The 21,067-nt window shown below is 51.6% G+C and overlaps 1 protein-coding gene across 4 annotated transcripts in view; it reads right to left on the bottom strand.

The window, feature by feature from the left end:
* Positions 1-21,067, bottom strand: part of LOC119956059 (PH and SEC7 domain-containing protein 1-like) — a 174,326-nt gene that overhangs the window by 110,960 nt on the left and 42,299 nt on the right. For 3 of the 4 annotated variants that reach the window (XM_038782871.1, XM_038782873.1, XM_038782872.1), the window contains exons 3-4: positions 20,591-20,665; positions 9,538-10,581 (exon numbers count right to left, since the gene is read on the bottom strand). In XM_038782871.1, the coding sequence (XP_038638799.1) occupies positions 9,538-10,485 (948 nt within the window). In that variant the 5' untranslated portion in view covers positions 10,486-10,581; positions 20,591-20,665. Of the gene's footprint in view, positions 1-2,393; positions 2,521-9,537; positions 10,582-20,590; positions 20,666-21,067 lie in introns of those variants that run through there. The other variant, XM_038782874.1, reaches the window with a different exon arrangement.

Raw genomic sequence — 21,067 nt, 5'->3', positions numbered from 1 at the left:
GACAACTTGAAGATGGAGGGTGTTAGCTATGTGGAGAGGCTGAATAGACTCAGACTGTTTTCATCAGCAAGACGGAAGTTGAGGGGTGACCTGATAGAGATCTACAAGATTATGAGGGGCATGGATAGAGTGGATGGGCAGGCACTCTTTCCCAGGGTGGAGGGGTCAGTCACCAGGGACATAGGTTTAAGGTTCATGGGGCAAAGTTTAGAGAAGATGTGCGAGGCAGGTTTTTTTACGCAGGGGGTGGTGAGTGCCTGGAACGCGCTGCCAGGGGAGGTTGTGGAAGCAGATACATTAACGACGTTCAAAAGGCATTTTGACAAACATGGATTTGGATACGACATAAGGAAGTGCTGACGGTTTTGGGAAAGGTTGGTATCATGACCATTGCACACTTGGAGGGCCGAAGGGCCTGTTCCTGTGCTGTATTGTTCTTTAAAAAAGCTTCCAAGGCTCTGAGGATAGAGCAGTGTAATACGACTGACTGGATCACTCTACAGAGAGCAGGCATGAACTCAATGGGCAAATGGCCTCCTCGCACAGCAATGCCTCTGCGACGTTTTGACTCCAGGCGCAGGGGGGTTCGCTCAGTACCTTCGCCAACATTCCTCCTCCAGCCAGAAAATTATCTGCTCGTGGCTGTTTAACGGGGCCTTGCTCAATAGAAAACATCGTACATGTTTATAGTTGCTGAATTTCAAGGACATTCATTGTGCGTGGAGCACTTTGAATGCAGCACAGCAGGAGGACATTCGGCCATGATGTCTGAGCCAACTCTTTGAACGAGCTGTCCAATTAGTCCCATTTCTGTGCTCTTACTCCATAGCCTGGAAAATGTTGCCTGTTCACAAATATATCTAATTCCACTTTTGAGATGCGACAAGGCATTGAAAAATACTACCTTTGTATTAATGACCGAAATATCACAATGCCGCGCAAGCGTTTGAATGACTGGTCTGATGAATGAACCCTATGGCTATTAAAGAAATCTTTTTATGAAGTTTGAAACCTGACTCTCATTAGATTTTCAAGGAGTGAATACAAAGTTCACCTTGGGCATCCCAAAATATTCACCAACGGCAAATAGCAAAGGCAAGAGAATATTGACGTGAAACAATGCCACCTTATTCCATGTTGCTATGGCGATGCAACACAAGATTGTAGAGTAATACAGCAACAACCAACACCTCAGGGCCAGAATTCTCCGACTGTTCCCGTTGGCGACGCACCCCGCCCATGGGTTTCACGGTGGCATGGGGTGGCTGCAATGGGAAATCCCATTAACAAACGCCGCCAGCGAACAGCGCGACACCGAAAACACGCGGCGGGGGAACTGGACAATCCAGCCCCTGATCTGAAACGTTGGGGAATTGTGTGTGTGCTCATTGGAGGCACAGGACATCAGAAGAAGGTTTGGGAACAAGAGAATATCATTCAGCGCTACCTGCACTGTTGGCGGCCTTGTGGCGCAGTGGGTAGCATCGCTGCTCAGAGTTCGAGTCCCACCCCAGGACTTGATGGACAACAGGTAGACGCTCAACCTGCAAATCGTTCCAAATACACGGGAACGGCAGGCGGTCATAGTGGGAGAGGTTCCTCGTCAGCCATGTGGTGGAGCCTGCGTTAAAGCCTCTACCCCATGGATGCAGATCTGCTGCCTGAACTGGAACACACTGCTGCCACTCAGCAAGTTCCTGCCAACGGCACTCAGATGAATAACACATGGTTTGTTATTGTTGATCCTGGCTTAGGGAGGAGTGTTGCTCGGGACACCGAGAGAACACGCCTGCAACTTCACCATGAAACCTGCACACTGAACGCCTCATTCACAGACTCCCCTCTTCAACAAAGTCCCTGTTCATTTCCCCAGCTGGATCCAGGGCTCTAAAATTCCTATTCGGAGCAGGAACCGATGAAGTCGGAATTGACAGCCCTTCCTGCTGACCTGTTCCGTGTATTTCCCACCAGACACCAGCATCATGAGCGCCCACGTTCAGGGAATCCAGCAGCGCAGTAGGGGGCCCTTTGGCCCATCGTACTTGTGCTAGCCCTCTCAAAGAGCTCTCCAATATTCCAAAAGAGAATTGGATCAATATCCGAAGAGGAACGATTTGCAGGAATGTAAGGAAAAGGCAGTGGAGTAGGACGAGGTCACCTATTCTTGTGAAGAGCCAGCACAGACATGGCAGGCTAACTGGCCTCCTTCTGTGCGCTATCGATTCTATGAATTAATCCCACTCCTCTGCTTTCACCACAGCCCTGAGACCTTTGCCTTTCGACTGCCTATCTAACTCCCCATTTGATAGTTCCTATTGAAAGTGTTTCCATCGCCCTTTCAGCCAGTGAATTCCACAACACAACAACCCACAGCATAAGAAAATACCCCTCACCTCTCCTCTTGGCTTTCTTATCCATTTCCTTAACTGACTGAAAGCTCCGGCCAAACTTGCCCAACTAAGTACAGTCTCCTCACTCTCAAACCTTGAGATGCACTCCTTGGTGACATCACCCGTTTCCCACACCAACCATTAATGCAGCTTCAGCGAGCAAGCTTGGCGACTCAACACAGATATGCATCAAATTACTAGCAGTTCAGAAAAAAAAAACTAGGTCAACGTTACTCACTCTGTTTATCAGGCTGGCAGGCAGCAAACAGAGCTCGTCTAATCAGCCATACCTGGATTTGAGCAGGGACTCCCGAGGCGAAACACGATCAGCCGGCCAATCTTCATCCGGCAAGGTTTAGGGGCAGATAAGAGGCAGTGACTTCATGCCTGTAATCTAATATCCGGGTTTGGACAATGCTCGTGAGCTGAGATTTGTTCTCACGGTCTACAGTGTCCCTTGATGAGAAAGGAGTCTAGTAATTATGCCCTGTTATCCAATTTTGCAAGCAAGACATGAACCAAAGTGACCGAGAATTGGCCAGTTCTGAATTTGTTGACAAATGCCCAAACTGAGGAAAGTGCAAACTATTCGGAGTGGCCAACTCTCTCAAGAGGTGCAAGGGAAAATGTGTCCCACCTGCACACATGCCAGTGTAAAGTTTAAAGACTTCAGGTCAAAGATGGGCAAGGAAACCTCCTGCTGATTACCACGTACCATACCCCCCATCCCCTCCTCAGCTGATGAATCAGTACCCCTCCAAGTTGAACACCAGTTGGAGGAAGCACTGTGGGTTGCAAGGGCACAGAATGTTCTCTGGGTGGAGGACTTCAATGTCCATCATCATGTTTGGCTCGATAGCACCACTACTGACCGAGCTGGCCGGGTCCTAACGGACATCGCTGCTCGACTGGGTCTGCGACAGGTGGTGAGGGAGCCAACAAGAGGGAAAAACCATTCTTGACCTCGTCCTCACCAACCTGCAAGTCACCGATGCATCTGTCCATGACAGTACCAATAGAAGTGACCACTGCACAGTCCTTGTGGAGATGATGTCCTGCCTTCACATTGAGGATACCCTCCATTGTGTTGTGTGGCACTACCTCCGTGCTAAATGGGAGAGACTTCAAACAGACCTAGCAACTCAAGACTGGTCATTCATGAGGCGCAGTGGGCCATCAGCAGCAGCAGAATTGTATTCAACCACTATCATGGCCCAGGATATCCCCCACTGCCATTACCACCAAACCAGGTTCAATGAAGAGTGAAGGGAGAATGCCAGGAGACTCACCAGGCATAGCGAGAATGAGGTGTCAATCTGGTGAAGCTACAACACAGAACTACTTGTGTGCCAAACAGCATACGCAGCAAGTAACAGACAGAGCAAAGAAATCCCCCAACAAATGCATCAGACCTAAGCTCCGCAGTCCTGCCACATCCAGTCGTTGATGGTGGTGAACTATTAAGCTCCACACCGTCCAGGCCAAAGCAGCCTGCTTAATTATGGGGCCCGGGAAGCGAGGCACGGTGGGGCTTGGGCCCAGGGAGACTTGTGTGGCAGGATCGGGGAGCGTAAAGTCAAATCGGACCTGGGGAGGTTGTCATTTTAATGGAACCAGGGAGCAAACAATGAGTGAGTGGAAAAGATTGATTGAATGAATGGGTGTGTGTGAGTAAGTGACTGAGTGTATGTGTGAGTGTGATTGAGCGATGACGTGTGTGGGTGTGTACATGGGAGTAACTCAGTGTGAGTGGGTGGGAGTGAGTGCGAGTCTGCCTTTCGCTCACTCTCAATTTTCTCACTCACACATACACACACTTCCACCCACCCACACACTGTCACCCACCCACACACCCCACCCGCACACTGTCACCCGCACACCCCACCCTCACACTGTCACCCACCCACACACCCCACCCGCACACTGTCACCCACCCACACATCCCACCCGCACACTGCCACCCACACACCCCACCCTCACACTGTCACCCACCCACACACCCCACCCGCACACTGCCACCCACACACCCCACCCGCACACTGCCACCCACACACCCCACCCTCACACTGTCACCCACCCACACACCCCACCCGCACACTGTCACCCACCCACACACCCCACCCTCACACTGTCACCCACCCGCACACCCCACCCTCACACTGTCACCCACCCACACACCCCACCCGCACACCCCAACCTCACACTGTCACCCACCCGCACACCCCACCCGCACACTGTCACCCACCCACACACTGTCACCCACCCACACACCCCACCCTCACACTGTCACCCACCCACACACCCCACCCTCACACTGTCACCCACCCACACACCCCACCCGCCTACCCCACCCGCACACTGTCACCCACCCTCACACTGTCACCCACCCACACACCCCACCCTCACACTGTCACCCACCCACACACCCCACCCGCCTACCCCACCCGCACACTGTCACCCACCCACACACCCCACCCACACACCCCACCTGCCTACCCCACCCTCACACTGTCACCCACCCACACACCCCACCCACACACCCCACCCACACACCCCACCCTCACACTGTCACCCACCCACACACCCCACCCGCCTACCCCACCCGCACACTGTCACCCACCCTCACACTGTCACCCACCCACACACCCCACCCGCACACCCCACCCTCACACTGTCACCCACCCGCACACCCCACCCGCACACCCCACCCTCACACTGTCACCCACCCACACACCCCACCCTCACACTGTCACCCACCCACACACCCCACCCGCACACTGTCACCCACCCGCACACCCCACCCACACACTGTCACCCACCCTCACACTGTCACCCACCCGCCTACCCCACCCGCACACCCCACCCACACACCCCACCCGCACACTGTCACCCACCCGCACACCCCACCCACACACTGTCACCCACCCTCACACTGTCACCCACCCGCCTACCCCACCCGCACACCCCACCCGCACACCCCACCCGCACACTGTCACCCACCCACACACCCCACCCACACACTGTCACCCACCCGCACACCACACCCTCACACTGTCACCCACCCGCACACCCCACCCTCACACTGTCACCCACCCGCACACCCCACCCTCACACTGTCACCCACCCGCACACCCCACCCGCACACCCCACCCTCACACTGTCACCCACCCACACACTGTCACCCACACACCCCACCCTCACACTGTCACCCACCCACACACCCCACCCGCACACTGCCACCCACACACCCCACCCGCACACTGTCACCCACCCACACACCCCACCCTCACACTGTCACCCACCCGCACACCCCACCCACACATCCCACCCTCACACTGTCACCCACCCACACACCCCACCCGCACACCCCACCCTCACACTGTCACCCACCCGCACACCCCACCCGCACACTGTCACCCACCCGCACACCCCACCCTCACACTGTCACCCACCCACACACCCCACCCGCACACTGTCACCCACCCACACACTGTCACCCACCCACACACCCCACCCTCACACTGTCACCCACCCACACACCCCACCCTCACACTGTCACCCACACACCCCTCCCTCACACTGTCACCCACCCACACACCCCACCCGCCTACCCCACCCGCACACTGTCACCCACCCTCACACTGTCACCCACCCACACACCCCACCCTCACACTGTCACCCACCCACACACCCCACCCGCCTACCCCACCCGCACACTGTCACCCACCCTCACACTGTCACCCACCCACACACCCCACCCGCACACCCCACCCTCACACTGTCACCCACCCGCACACCCCACCCGCACACCCCACCCGCACACTGTCTCCCACCCACACACCCCACCCGCACACTGTCACCCACCCGCACACCCCACCCACACACTGTCACCCACCCGCACACTCACCCACCCGCCTACCCCACCCGCACACCCCACCCGCACACCCCACCCGCACACCCCACCCGCACACTGTCACCCACCCACACACCCCACCCGCACACTGTCACCCACCCGCACACCACACCCTCACACTGTCACCCACCCACACACCCCACCCTCACACCCCACCCTCACACTGTCACCCACCCACACACCCCACCCTCACACTGTCACCCACCCACACACCCCACCCTCACACTGTCACCCACCCACACACCCCACCCACACACTGTCACCCACCCACACACCCCACCCGCACACCCCACCCGCACACCCCACCCGCACACCCCACCCTCACACTGTCACCCACCCGCACACCCAACCCTCACACTGTCACCCACCCGCACACTCACCCACCCGCACACCCCACCCTCACACTGTCACCCACCCGCACACCCCACCCTCACACTGTCACCCACCCGCACACTCACCCACCCGCACACCCCACCCTCACACTGTCACCCACCCGCACACCCCACCCTCACACTGTCACCCACCCGCACACTCACCCACCCGCACACCCCACCCGCCTACCCCACCCTCACACTGTCACCCACCCACACACCCCACCCGCACACCCCACCCTCACACTGTCACCCACCCGCACACTCACCCACCCGCACACCCCACCCTCACACTGTCACCCACCCGCACACTCACCCACCCGCCTACCCCACCCGCCTACCCCACCCTCACACTGTCACCCACCCACACACCCCACCCACACACCGCCCTCACACTGTCACCCGCCCGCCCCACCCTCACACTATCACCCGCCCGCACACCCCACCCACACACCCCACCCCACCCTCACACTGTCACCCGCCCGCACACCCCACCCACACACCCCACCCCACCCACACACTGTCACCCACCCACACACCCCACCCTCACACTGTCACCCACCCACACACTCCACCCGCACACCCCACCCTCACACTGTCACCCACCCACACACCCCACCCTCACACTGTCACCCACCCACACACCCCACCCTCACACTGTCACCCACCCACACACTGTCACCCACCCGCACACTGACCCACCCGCACACTGTCACCCACCCGCACACTGACCCACCCTCACACTGTCACCCGCCCGCACACCCCACCCACACACCCCACCCCACCCTCACACTGTCACCCACCCGCCCACCCCACCCTCACACTGTCACCCACCCGCACACCCCACCCTCACACTGTCACCCACCCGCACACCCCACCCGCACACCCCACCCGCATACCCCACCCGCACACTGTCACCCACCCGCACACCCCACCCGCACACCCCACCCGCATACCCCACCCTCACACTGTCACCCACCCGCACACCCCACCCGCACACCCCACCCTCACACTGTCACCCACCCGCACACCCCACCCGCACACCCCACCCACACACCCCACCCACACACTGTCACCCACCCACACACCCCACCCTCACACTGTCACCCACCCACACACTCCACCCGCACACCCCACCCTCACACTGTCACCCACCCACACACCCCACCCTCACACTGTCACCCACCCGCACACCCCACCCTCACACTGTCACCCACCCACACACCCCACCCTCACACTGTCACCCACTCGCACACTGACCCACCCGCACACTGTCACCCACCCGCACACTGACCCACCCGCACACTGACCCACCCGCACACTGACCCACCCGCACACTGACCCACCCGCACACTGACCCACCCGCACACTGACCCACCCGCACACTGACCCACCCGCACACCCCACCTGCACACCCCACCCACACACTGACCCTCCCGCACACCCCACCCGCACACTGTCACCCACCCGCACACTGTCACCCACCCGTCCACTGACCCTCCCGCACACTGACCCTCCCGCACACTGACCCTCCCGCACACTGACCGTCCAACAACCTGGTCTGTTTTATTGCTTCACGTTTGTTCAGCAAATTGTTCATTTCCTTAAAACCACAATTGTTTCCGAAATTGGGCTTGTTGTTGTGCCAAAACCTATCTTTCCAAAATTTGCTTATTCGCCCCTCGAAGTGAGGAAAATAAGCAAATGTGGCCCCCAGAGCGAATCAGTTAGACAAGTCTGAATTAAAGCATTGTATAAAACTCTGTGTATAAGCTTCCTGCACAAATATAAACTAGCGGCATCTCTGCATAGCTCCGAGGAATATCAAATATACAACACAGGCAGAACATTTCATCAACAAACGGCGAGATCTACCGGCCATGGCACGCCCCCATTCAGGCCAACGGGGGCGTGATGCGGCTAGTAGTTGCCGGGAGTGACCTCTGCCGGTTTCTACCCGGCTTGACACGCCTCGCGAGATCTAACGGGACTCGCGAGATCTCGCAATCTGAATCCTGTTCTTTGTGGGCGGGATCATTATTTGGCAAATCTGCATATTAGAGACAGTAGCTAGTCTCATTCTGATAGGCAGCTCGCCTGATCTACCCGAGGTGTTGGGATTAAACCCCGCCGTCTCGGAGACCTTAGGCGAGCGCTATTCAGTATTGGGCACAACGGGGACTAGATGGAACGGTACCTGGGGCGGGGGGGCGGGGAGGGTCTCCCAGGGGATCAGAGGCCCCTGGTGGTTGCTTTCTGGGCAGGGTGGCACCTTGGACTGGCAGTGCCATCTGGGTGCCAGCCTGGTGCTGGCAAGGCGCCCAGGTGGCACTTCCAGGCTTGCAGGGCCAAGGCGTCAGGCTGGCATTGCGCCAAGGATCAGGCCAATGTGTGAGGTGAGGTGCGAGGGTGCCGAGCACCCCATTATAGGCGAGTTGGGGCTTTGGGGGGACCGGGGGTCACGTCAGTGGGAGGGGGGCGAGAGATCGGGATGTCATTTAAAAATGTTATCCCGATCTCCTCCTGCACTGAGGAGTTCTGGCGAGCGGAGCTCCTCGGTGATGGACAGGGAATAATTGCAGCCTCCTTGGGGTGTCCCTGTATTTCAACAAAGCGTGGTCTTTCCCTGCGCTGCGAGCAATGGGAAACACCCGGCTAAAGGCGCTCGACACGGGACTCTGTTGCACTTCCGTTGGATTGTGCTCCAGATTAAGACAGAATCCAGAGAGTGATCCAATCTCCAATCTGTCAGCCTTCCCATAGTTAACCATCCCAGGCATCCAACCCCAGGGGCTTTAAACTCCCATTAACTCTCCGGATCATTCACAGTTTAATTCTGATGGATGTTTTCGGCAGGATGTACCTGTTTGATCCCAGGAATGCTTGGGATTTCTCTTCCAACTGGATCCAGGTTTGGAATGGCAGCGGCGCCCTGGTTACTCGGTGTTTCATTGCTGCCCGTTGCAGTGGTTAGACTTGTTCCGGGATCCACAGTCTGTGTGTGGATTGGCTTTGGAACGTCCGGGTGAAGTATCTTCTTCCCAGTCCGAGGGCTTTTTTCCCCAGAGCACAAACCTTGAGCTGCTGCATCGGAATATCTTTGACTTGCACTGCCAACCGATGAAAGCAAACTTCGGGTGGGAACTAGACCATTTGGCGGCTCTCTTGATGGACGAGCGGTCGCTGCACTTGTGTGCAGGTCAAGATGCTCCATCTGAACTGGATTTAATACAAATTCCCGAGACATTTTGGGCCCAGTTTGGGGGCTTTTCCATCCAGTAGAGGGGGAAGTAGGGCTGGCTCCCTGATGAAGCACAGGTACATTGAAGGGATTCCCCACAGTTTTCACTCTGGCCTTTTCGATGTAACTGAATGTAACGACTGAGCTCTTACCCCTTGGGTCACACCCCATCCCACTGATTGCATTCCCCAAAGTAACTGGGAAAAATGGGTGAGTCCGAATGCAGACCGGAGATGTCGGGGCAGTGGACCTCCCAGGACTGGAGTGAGTAATTTCCTGAAAGGGATTGGTCTCTGATCGTGTGCGAATGAGTGATGTCGCGCCCTTCTCGCGACCAGGAAAGCCCAGGAAATCCATCCGCGTATCTGGCGGCAGACTACGTCTCTGTGTGCGGGACCGTGGCGTCTGGGGACTGGGCGAGAGCACGCATGGTGACTGAGCTTTGGCATCGGACTGGGCAGCGTTCAGACCGTCACACTTCAATGATCCTGGAGATGGTTTGGTACAGCTCCCAGAGGGACCAGACCTCAGCTCCATGTAGAACGCCATGACACTTGTATTCTGCGCCATTTTGCACAAAGTCAATCGAAACACAAGTTGATGGGAAGCAGGAGGCCTGGGAGAACCACTATCACCGTCCAGTTTGAGGTACGCCAGCTCTCCAACCTAGGAAAATGCAAGAAATACATTACTGACAAATACCGTCAAAGTATTAATCAACATGGAGCTCAACCAATATTCCAATATGGGGCCACTGAAACAGAGCGCTTGAATATTGTAGTTAAAGACCTAATCCCAATGGTTCAAAGGGGCAGTAACATATTAGACTATTGCTATTGAGATTATCTCCATGAAGTCCAATAATGCAAAAATGCTCAGTTAAAGCAGTGCACACCCATACACGAGAAAATGCCTACACCCAACACCGTTAGCTGGATTAACCATGCAGAATAGCCCCTCAGTGTCCAAGGATGTGGGGTTACAGGGATAGGGCGGGGGATTGGGCTTCAGGAGGGTGTTCTTTCAGAGGGTCGGTGCAGTATCGGTAGGCCTCCTTCTGCACTGCAGGGATTCTATAGAACACATACATGCACACACACACGCAAACACACACACACATATATATATATATATATATATATATATATATAAAGACATGGAGCTGGATTCTCCCCAACGCCGAAATTGCAGCCAGCGCAGAGGCGGAGAATCCATTTCCCCCCCCACGGAATCGGGACCGGCGCCGGCTCTCTGATTCTGAGGGCCCCGTACTCACCGTACGCCGCGCTGCCTTGGACCTACCTGGGTCCTTTGCTGAAGGCCCTCTCCGCCATTCTCTGCCCCCGACCAGCCGAAGTCCCTGGTGTGGATCTAACGTGGTCCAGCTGGTTGGGATACTCGCATGGTGCCTGCGGACTCAGTCCGCGGCTGCCCTGGTTGGCGGCGGGCCAATCGGAGGACTGGGGGGGGGGGCCATTACACGCAGCCAGGAAATGTTTGTGCGGCCGGTCAGGGTGTTGGCCGCGTGGCCGATTGGGGGGGGTTTATTTTCAGGGACCAGCTCCGTGGACCGAATCCGCCATGGAGCACGGCGCAGCTGCTGGAGGCCGTCGCCATGCGCATGCGCGGCCTCTGACCCAGACGTGCGCGGGCCTGTATCTGCAACAAAAGCTGCTAGGGTTACGCTAAGTCCCTACCAGCACGGCTGGGAGTTAGTGGCCTTTTCACACAAGTTTTTCCGGTGTGAAAGTCCACAGTTTTGACGCCGGCGTGGGGACATAGTCCCAATAACAGAGAATCCAGCCCATGGTCTACACGGTGTAAAATATCATGCGGCAAGAATTCCTCTGATTAGTCTGAACTAATTGAGCAGGTTTTACAAATTCACTACAAAACAAAGTTGTATTTCCAATGTCTCTACACAGAGGTCCGAGGTGAACTGAACCCAGAGCTGCCCCAACATCCAGTTCAAATGTCATTGGCCGAACTCCTGTCTGCCAACATAACATCGAAACCTAGAAAAAATAGGAGGCCATTCAGCCCTTCTAGCCTGCTCTGCCATTCATTATGACCATGGCTGATCATCCAACACAATAGTCTAATCCCGCTTTCCCCCATATCCTTTAATCCCCTTCGCCCTAAATGCTATATCTGACTGCTTCTGGAAGCCGTACAATGTCTTGGACTCAACTACTTCCTGTAGCAACGAATTAAACAGGCCGACCACTTACTGGGTGAAGAAATTTCCCCTTATCTCTGTCCTAAATGGTCTACCCCGTATCCTCCGTGACCCCTGGTTCTGGACATTCCCATCATCGGGAACATCCTTCCTGCACCCACCCTGTCCAGTCCTGTTAGAATTTTATAGGTTCCTATGAGATTCCCCTCTCATCCTTCTGAACTCCGGCGAATACAATCCTGACTGATTCAATCTCTCCTCGTGCTTCAGCCCCGCCATCCCAGGAATCAGCCTGATAAACCTCTGCTGGACTCCCTCTAGAGCAAGAACATCCTTTCTCAGATAAGGAGACCAAACCTGCGCACAATACTCCAGATGTGGCCTCACCAGGGCCCTATATAATTGCAGTAAGACATCTCTGCTCCTGTACTCGAATCCTCTCGCAATGGAGGCCAACATACCATTTGCCTTCTTTACTGCTTGTTGTACCTGAATGTTTACCTTCAGCGATTGGTGTACGAGGACACCCAAATCTTGTTACACGTTCCCCTCTCCTAATTAATGGCCATTGAGATAATACCAAAGTGGATAACCTCGCACTTATCCAAATTATACTGCATCTGCCATTCATTTCCCCACTCACTCAACTTGTCCAAATCACACTGAAGGATCTCTGCATCCTCCTCACAGCTCACCATCCTCCCCCCCCCCCCCCCCCTCCCAGCTTGGTGCCATCTGCAAATTTGCAGATGTGCAGCAGGATGTAACATCTCGCTGTGCCACATTTCTACGTCAGCCCACCGGCGGGATACTCCGGCCGGTCAATGGGGTTTCCCATTGTGGGGCAGCCCTACGCCGTCGGGAGACCCCCGGGCTGCCAGCAAAATGGAGCATCCCGCTGGCGGAGAATCCCACCCATGACATTTTGTTTCCTCATCTAAATCATTAATATATAGCATGCATAGCTAGGGACCTAGTGTGTGTGAGTGCATATGCGTGTGGGTGTGTTTGTGGGTGTCTGTTCATGTCTATGAGTGTGTGTTTGTGTATGCGTCTGTGTGTTGTTTTTTGGGTATTTATGCATGTGTGTGTGTGTGTGAGCCTCTGTGGGTATGTATGTGTTTGTGTGTGTTTGGCATAATCAGCATTCAGCTACACAAGGATGCTATCCCGGCGATTACAGTATTTATCTCCACTATGTTCTACCGAGGCTCCATTTTGTCAAGCTCAAAGCTGTGAGGAGATCTCAAAAAGACATTAAAAATTGTTTTGAGCAGATACCCTATCCTGACGCTTCAGGGGATATCATGGGAGGGCTGTACCAGTAGGCACAGCGATTCAGACAATGCACAGATAATTATTATCGATATCCATCTCCGCTTCAGTCTGTGCTTTACACAGCTGCTGCTGTTCGTCGGTGGTGGAGGATTTGAATGTTTGTGGAAGGGGGGAGCAATCAAGCGGGGCTGCATTGCCCTGGATGGTGTTGAGCTTCTTGAGTGTTGTTGGAGTTGCACTCATCCAGGTAAGTGGAGAGTATTCCATTTCACTCCTGACTTGTGTCTTGTAGGTGGTGGGCAGGCTTTGGGGGGTCAGGAGGTGAGTTCCTCGCTGTGGGATTCCTAACCTTTGACCTGCTCTGGTAGCCACAGTATTAATATGGCTAGTCCAGTTCAGTTTCTGATCAATGGCAACCCCCAGGATGTTGACTGTGGGGAATTCAGCGGTGGTAATGCCATTGAATGACAAGGGGCAGTGGTTAGATCCTCTCTTGCAGGAGAACCCAAACGGATTGCCTGTGAGCAGGTTATTGCTGAGTAAGTGCCACTTGATAGCACTGTTGATGACTCCTTCCATCACTTTGCTGATGATGGAGAGTAGACTGATAGGGTGGTAATTGGCGGGGTTGGATTTGTCCTGCTTCTTGTGTACAAGACCTGGGCAAGTTTCCACATTGCGGGGTAGATGCCAGTGTTGTAGCTGTACTGGAACAGCTTGGCTAGGGGTGCAGCAAGTTCTAGAGCACAAGTCTTCAGTACAATTGCTGGGATATTGTCATGGCCCTTTGCCTTTGCAGTATACAGTGCCTTCGGCCATTTCTTGCTGTCATGTGGAGTGAATTGTATTGGCTAAAGGCCACAGACTGACAGCTGTGATGCTGGGGACCTCCGGAGGAGACCGAGATTAATCATCCACTCGGCACTTCTGGCTGAAGATTGTTGCGAACGTCTCAGCCTTGCCTTTTGCACAGATGTGCTGGACTCCTCCATCATTGAGGATGGGGATAATTGTGGAGCCTCCTCCTCCAGTGAGTCGTTTAATTGTCCCCCACCATTCACGGCTGGATGTGGCAGGACAGCAGAGCTTAGAACTGATGCGTTCATTGTGGAATCGCTTAGCTCTGTCTGTGAAGGCCAAGTTATTACATTTATTTGAGAAGGAAATAAATAGATTTCTAGATTCTATTGCTATTGAGGGGTATGGTATGAGTGGGGGAGTATGGCATTGAGATAAAGAATCAGCCATGATCATATTGAAAGGCGGAGCAGGCTCGATGGACCGAATGGCCTCCTACTGATCCTATTTTCTATGTTTCTCTGTGAATACAAACAGACGGACACACTTCTACACACAGACAAACACATCACACAGCCACACACACAAGTGAGGCAGGATTAACAGACAAGAACATCTCGAGATTGAATGCACGGCACCTATGAGGGATAATTATTTCACATTCTTTGCTCCCAATGGGAAACCATGTTCACTGACAGGATGGATTGGAAATTGCTGCAAGGTGAGAGACAGATTTCCTGGGGCGTTCTCAGCAATGGTTGGTTAAATATGACAGCAGTTCCTCGTGCATAGTGTGAGCACCTAAATGAGGATGATGGGCTCCCTTTGGTGTCAAAATGAACCTGTCAGTGATTCAGATCCTGAACAAAGTGTCTTCCAGGGTAATGACTGGCAACTTCTCTTTAATTTGAAATATTAAGTGCTTCACTTCCCTTCAACTCAATGGGGCTAATTTTGCCTTTTATACAATAGCGAATCCCGATTTAACAGTCTAATTTCAACTTTGACAGAAAGATAAAAATCGGAGAGAGATGCAAAATGTTCTATAATCCATTTTCCATCATTTAATCAGTCAGAATTACCAGCAGTGAGTGAACCCACGCTGACCAGAATGTAGCTGGAACTGTGGCAACATTCTAAACTAATTATCAATCACCTTGAGATCACTTGCGCAGATGAAAGTTGCTGGAAATGTGCAGCAGATCCGTCAGACTCTGTGAAGGCCAGAAAGACAGGGTAGAAAACAGGGAAATATAGACCAGTGAGCCTAACGATGGTAGTAGGGAAGTTGCTATGGTCCATTATCAAGGATTCCATAGCACGGCATTTGGAAAGCAGTGGTGTAATCAGAAAAATTCAGCATGGATTTACGAAAGGGATATCATGCTTGGCAAATCTACTGGAATTCTTTGAAGATGTAACTAATAGAGTTGACCAGGGGGAACCGGTGGATGTGGTTTATTTAGACTTTCAGAAGGCTTTTGACAAGGTCTCACATAGAAGGTTACTATGTAAAGTTAAAGCGCATGGGATTACGGGTATGTCGTGTGATGAATAGAAAGCTGGTTAGCAGACAGGAAGCAAAAAGTTGGAATAATGGGTCTTTTCCTCATTGGCAGGCAGTGACTAGTGGGATACCGCAGGGATCTATGCTGAAACCCCAACTGTTCACATTATATATAAACGATTAACAAGGGAACTAAATGTAGTTTTTCCAAATTTGCAGATGATACAAAGTTGGGTGGGAGGGTGAGCTGTGAGGAGGATGTAGAGATGCTTCAGCGGGATTTGGACAGGCTGAGTGAGTGGGCACATGCATGGCAGATGCAGTATCACGTGGGTAAATGTGAGGTTATCCACTTCAGTAGCAAAATACAAAGGCCAATTATTATTTGAATGGGTGTAAATTCAGAGAGGTGGATACTCAGCGAGACCTTGTCCTCGTGCATCAGTTACTGAAAGTAAACGCGCAGGTACAGCAGGCAGTAAAGAAGGCAAATGTTATGTTGGCCTTCATAGCGAGAGGATTTGATTATAGGAATAGAGATGTTTTACTGCAATTATATAGGGATTTAGTGAGGTCACACCTGGAGTATTGAGTACAGTGTTGGTGTCCTTATCTGAGGAAGGATGTTGTTGCTATGGAGGGAGTGCAGCGAAGGTTTACCAGGCTGATTCCTGGGATGGCGGGACTGTCATATGAGGAGAGACTAAGTCGGTTAGGATTATATTCATTGGCGTTTAGAAGAGTGAGGGGGGACCTCATAGAAACTTACAAAATTCTAACAGGATGAGACCGGGTCGATTCAGAAAGAATGTTCCCGATGGTGAGGGAGTCCAGAACTAGGGGGTTATAGTTTGAGGATAAGGGGTAAACCTTTTAGGACTGAGGTGAGGGGAAATTTCTTCACCCAGGGAGTGGTGAATCTGTGGAATTCACTCCCACAGAAAGTGTAATTTGAAGAAGAAATTATATATAGCTCTTGGGGCTAAAGAGATCAAGGGAATGGGGGAAGGCGGGATCAGAATATTGAACTTGATGATCAGCCATGATCATAATGAATGTCAGAGCAGGCTCGAAGGGCCGAATGGCCTCCTCCTGCTTCTATTTTCTAGGTTCCTATGTCATGCTCAAGATCACATTTCTCTATCTGAAGAAGTTGCCCCCATGCAAAAACGAATGAGGGAGTTAAAACACAGTTTACACAGCTTACAGTGCTAACTGCCCTTTCTGTGACTTTTTTTAAACTTTGGTTAATTGCACTAAAGCAAGAAAGCCCTGCCCACAAAACAGGCCAAACACCCAGAACAAATCATCACCACGGCAACTTTCCTCACAATTCGGGCCTTGAGATTGGTAAAATCAAGCTGGATCTTTTGTGAGAAAGGAAGGATTTGAAAGCTATTGAAAGTAATTTTTGTGTCCAATTTACATGAGAAAATGATACTCGTTTCCACAATAGTACCAGGAAATGGCTCTGTGTAATTTTCAGTATTTTGAAATTGGGTTACTCACAGCTAGCAGATTGATGCTATGATTAGAAATGCTTGTTTTTTGTGCTATACCCACTTTCAACTTTACTGATTATTAAACTTCACCTTAAGCTCCCACTCTTAAATACATCGAAGAATATGTGGCAAGGGGCAGAGTGTGGTGGTTGAACTTTGTGACCAGAAGCCTATGTCCAGTGGTGTACTGCTCGGTCAGTGCTGGGTCCCTTGAGGTTTGTATTGTGCATTAATGATCTAGTAAGTAGGAGTTATGATCAGTAAGTCACATGATAACACCACATACACTGAGTCCTTTTTGAATGGCTTGGAACTGTAATGAACAATACAAGGAGCCCCCTAACATCAGATGACATGATAATTGATGGTGTGGTAAATAGTGAGGAGGAAAGCCTTAGATTACAGGGTGATATAGACGGGCTGGTCAGATGGACAGAACAGTGGCAAATGGAATTTAACCCTGAAAAGTGTGAGGTGATGCATTTTGGGAGGACTACAAAGTGAGAGAATATACAATGAACGGTAGGAGAAGTACAGATGAGCAGGGGGACATTGGGTTGCAAGTCCAAAGATCCCTGAAGGCAGCAGGACAGGAAGATAAGGTGGTTAAAAAGGCTTATGGGATACTTGCCTTTATTAGCCAAGGCATAGAATATAAGAGCAGGAAGGTTATGCTGGAGCAGTATAAAATGCTTGTTAGGCTACAGCTGGAGTATTGTGTGTAATTCTGTGTGCCACACTATGGGAAGGATGTGGATGCACTGGAGAGGGTGCAGAGGAGGTTCACCAGGATGTTGCTGTGTCACAGCTATGTAAAGAGGCTGGCTTTGGCTGGTGATGTTTTCCTGACAGCAGAGAAGGCTGAGGGGGGCCCTGATCGATATGCTCAAAATGATGAGGGTCATCGATAGGGTAGATCAGAAGGAAGTTCTCCCCCTTGGTCGAGGGGGTCAATAACCAGGAGACATAGATTTACGGTCGGGGTAGGAGATTCAGAGGGGATTTGAAGAAAAACCTTTTCACCCAGAGGATGGTCGAATGTCGAACACGCTGCCTGAAGGGGTGGTAGAGGCAGGAACCCTCACAGCATTTAGATGGGCACTTGAAATGCCGTAGCGTGCAAGGCTGCAGACCAAGTGCTAGAAAATTGGATAGGCGCTTGTGGTCCGGCACAGACTCGAAGGGCAGAAGGGCCTCTTTTTATGCCATAGAACTCTATGGCTCTAATGTTTCAAGCAATTCTTCTTATTTTACACTTCCCAAGCGCACTGGTCTGCGGCAGATTTTGCATCCATCGATATGCCAATTGTTTGAGTGGAAACTAGAGGGCAAAATATTCTCGAAACAAGATCAATTTTGGGCACAATTTGTGGTCAAATTGCTGGTTGTGCACACGCTGGAAATCCTCAGCCCTTCTTACTTCACAATGTGGAAAAGGCACCTTGTTTTCCTGCTTCCATTTTCAATCCTCGGAGATTTTTGTCAGGCAGGAGCGGTGACATCTGTCAGCCAGTGAAAAGGTGAAGGTCAGTTCTGGTAAATCACAACCCATCCTTCCACCAATGGAAGTCAAAGTCCCATCAGCCTAGTCCCTGATCGCTTGAGGGAGAAGAAAAATTTACAATACAATTTATAGAAATGATTTGGATGAAGGACCGAAGATAGTTGCTGAATTTGCGCTGACACAAATTTGGCAGGTAAGTAAGTTGTGAAGAGGACATTGTGGTGATATGCATCACTGGAGATACACAAGGGGTTAATGTAAGTACACGTGGACTAGCTAGACACTAGAGGGAGCACCAGAGACATAACACACAGACACTCAACCAATAGTTCAGTAAGATAGGACACAACCAATGGGCATTCACGATACACACAGAGGTGACACTACCACAGTGGGGCATTACACCGACCCATATATAAAGGACACAGCACACATGATCTTCCTCTTTCCAGTGGAGACACTCAGTGAGTACAGACACAGGGTTGATTCAACATCGCACCCACCACGTGGATTTCAGCAGATTGGTTCGTCAGTCTGAGTAGCTATAAAAGGATTAACAGTAGAGGCGAATCAGAGTAGGAGAATTGTAAATAGTTTAATAAACGTGTTGAAGTTATCTCCATGTCTGAACCTTCCTTTGTCAGAGTGAACATCAAGGAGGCAGCTTATGCTACACCAGGAGCATAACAAGACAGACATAAGGAGGCTACAAAGGGACATGGATAGTTTAAGTGAGTAGGTAAAGATCTGGCAAATGGAGTATAATGTGGGGAAATGTGAAATTGCCTATTTTGGCAGGAAGAATAAAAATACACATATTACCTAAATGGTGAGAGATTGCAGGGCTCCGAGATGCAGATGGATCTGGGTGTCCTAGTGCGTGAATCATAAAAGGTCAGAATGCAGGTACAGCAAGTAATTAGGGAATCTAATAGAATGTTATCACTTATTGAGAGGGGAATTGAATACAAAAATAGGGAGGTTATGCTTCAATTGTACAGGACATGGGTGAGACCACATCTGGAGTACTATGCACAGTATTGGTCTCCTTATTCAAGGAAGGGCGTGACTGCATTTAAGCAGTTCAGAGAAGGTTTATTAGACGAATACAAGGAATGGACGGGCAATCTTATGAGAAAAGGTTAGACAGGTTAAGTTCATATCCACTAGAGTTTAGAAGAGTAAGAGGCGACTTGGATCAAAACCTTTAAGGTCCTGAGGTTTATTGACAGGGTGGATGTGGAGAGGATGTTTCCTCTTGTGAGAGAAGTTAGAACTAGGGGGTCACTGTTTAAAAATAAGTGGTTGACCATTTATGATGTAGATGAGGAAAAATGTTTCTCTGGTGGGTGTCAAGTATTTGGAACTCTCTTCCTCAAAAGGCAGTGGAAGCAGAATCTGTGAATATTATTAAGGTGGAGCGAGATCGATTCTTGATAAACAAGGGGGTGAAAGGTTATCAGGCATAGGTGGAAATATGTTGAGGTTACAATCAGATCAGTCATGTGATCAGCCAAGTGGCCTACTCCATCTAGGCTCCTATTTCGAATGTTCGCAACAAAGCTGTCAGATTCTCACAACAGTCAGTCAGTGAAAACAAGAGCCACAGGCCAGCAAATCAAAAGGCCTCACTCTTTTTTTTTAATTGAACTTTTCAAGGAAATAAATCTTCCTTCCTCTCCTTTCATCCGCTTCCCCCAACGATAAACAGCTAGGCAGCACAACAGACCACAGAGTCTGTTCTGGCAAACGTATGAGAGAGGGAGGAGGATAATGGGGGCATTTTTCAACCTTCAATGAGAGAGGTACGAGCAGACACCCACTCGGCTGGAGCACATCATGCGAGTTATTTATGGATGCCTCACTAATAGCAATGTGGCTATTACAACTCAGCTGCAGCACAGTACCTTGTAATCTCTCCATTTCCCTTGTGAAAGCTCCTCGTCCAGCAAGAGTCACAAAGCCTTTTCATTTTTTTCACTCTGGAAGCATTAATAAAACAGGAATGAACGATTAGTCAAGTGCAGTAGAAGGCCTTTGATAGAGCAGACAGGGAGAAACTCTGCTGGCAGGAGATCTCACTAACAGGACGAGACAGTTTGAAAATAATTGAGAAACAGACATAGTGGTGGGGGGGGGCTGAGATATTTTTTAAACACAGTGAGTTGGTATGATCTGCAAAGGCAGTAAATTCAACAGTGACTTCCAAAAAGAAATTTGATATATACTTAAGAAGAAAAGGTTAGCAGGGCGATAAAGAAAGTGTGGTGGAAGAGGACCAAAATTGATAGCTTCCCCAGAGAGCTGCCACACGCGTGGGGGGTGGGGGGGGGGGGGGGGGGGGTGTCAAGCATGGTAGCACAGTGGTTAGCATGCTGCTTCAC

The sequence above is a fragment of the Scyliorhinus canicula genome, chromosome 22 (assembly GCF_902713615.1).
Source record: "Scyliorhinus canicula chromosome 22, sScyCan1.1, whole genome shotgun sequence".
NCBI classification, from domain to species: Eukaryota; Metazoa; Chordata; class Chondrichthyes; order Carcharhiniformes; family Scyliorhinidae; genus Scyliorhinus; species Scyliorhinus canicula.
Note: the sequence above shows the minus strand (reverse complement) of the source record. Positions and strands in the feature narration are given on the sequence as shown.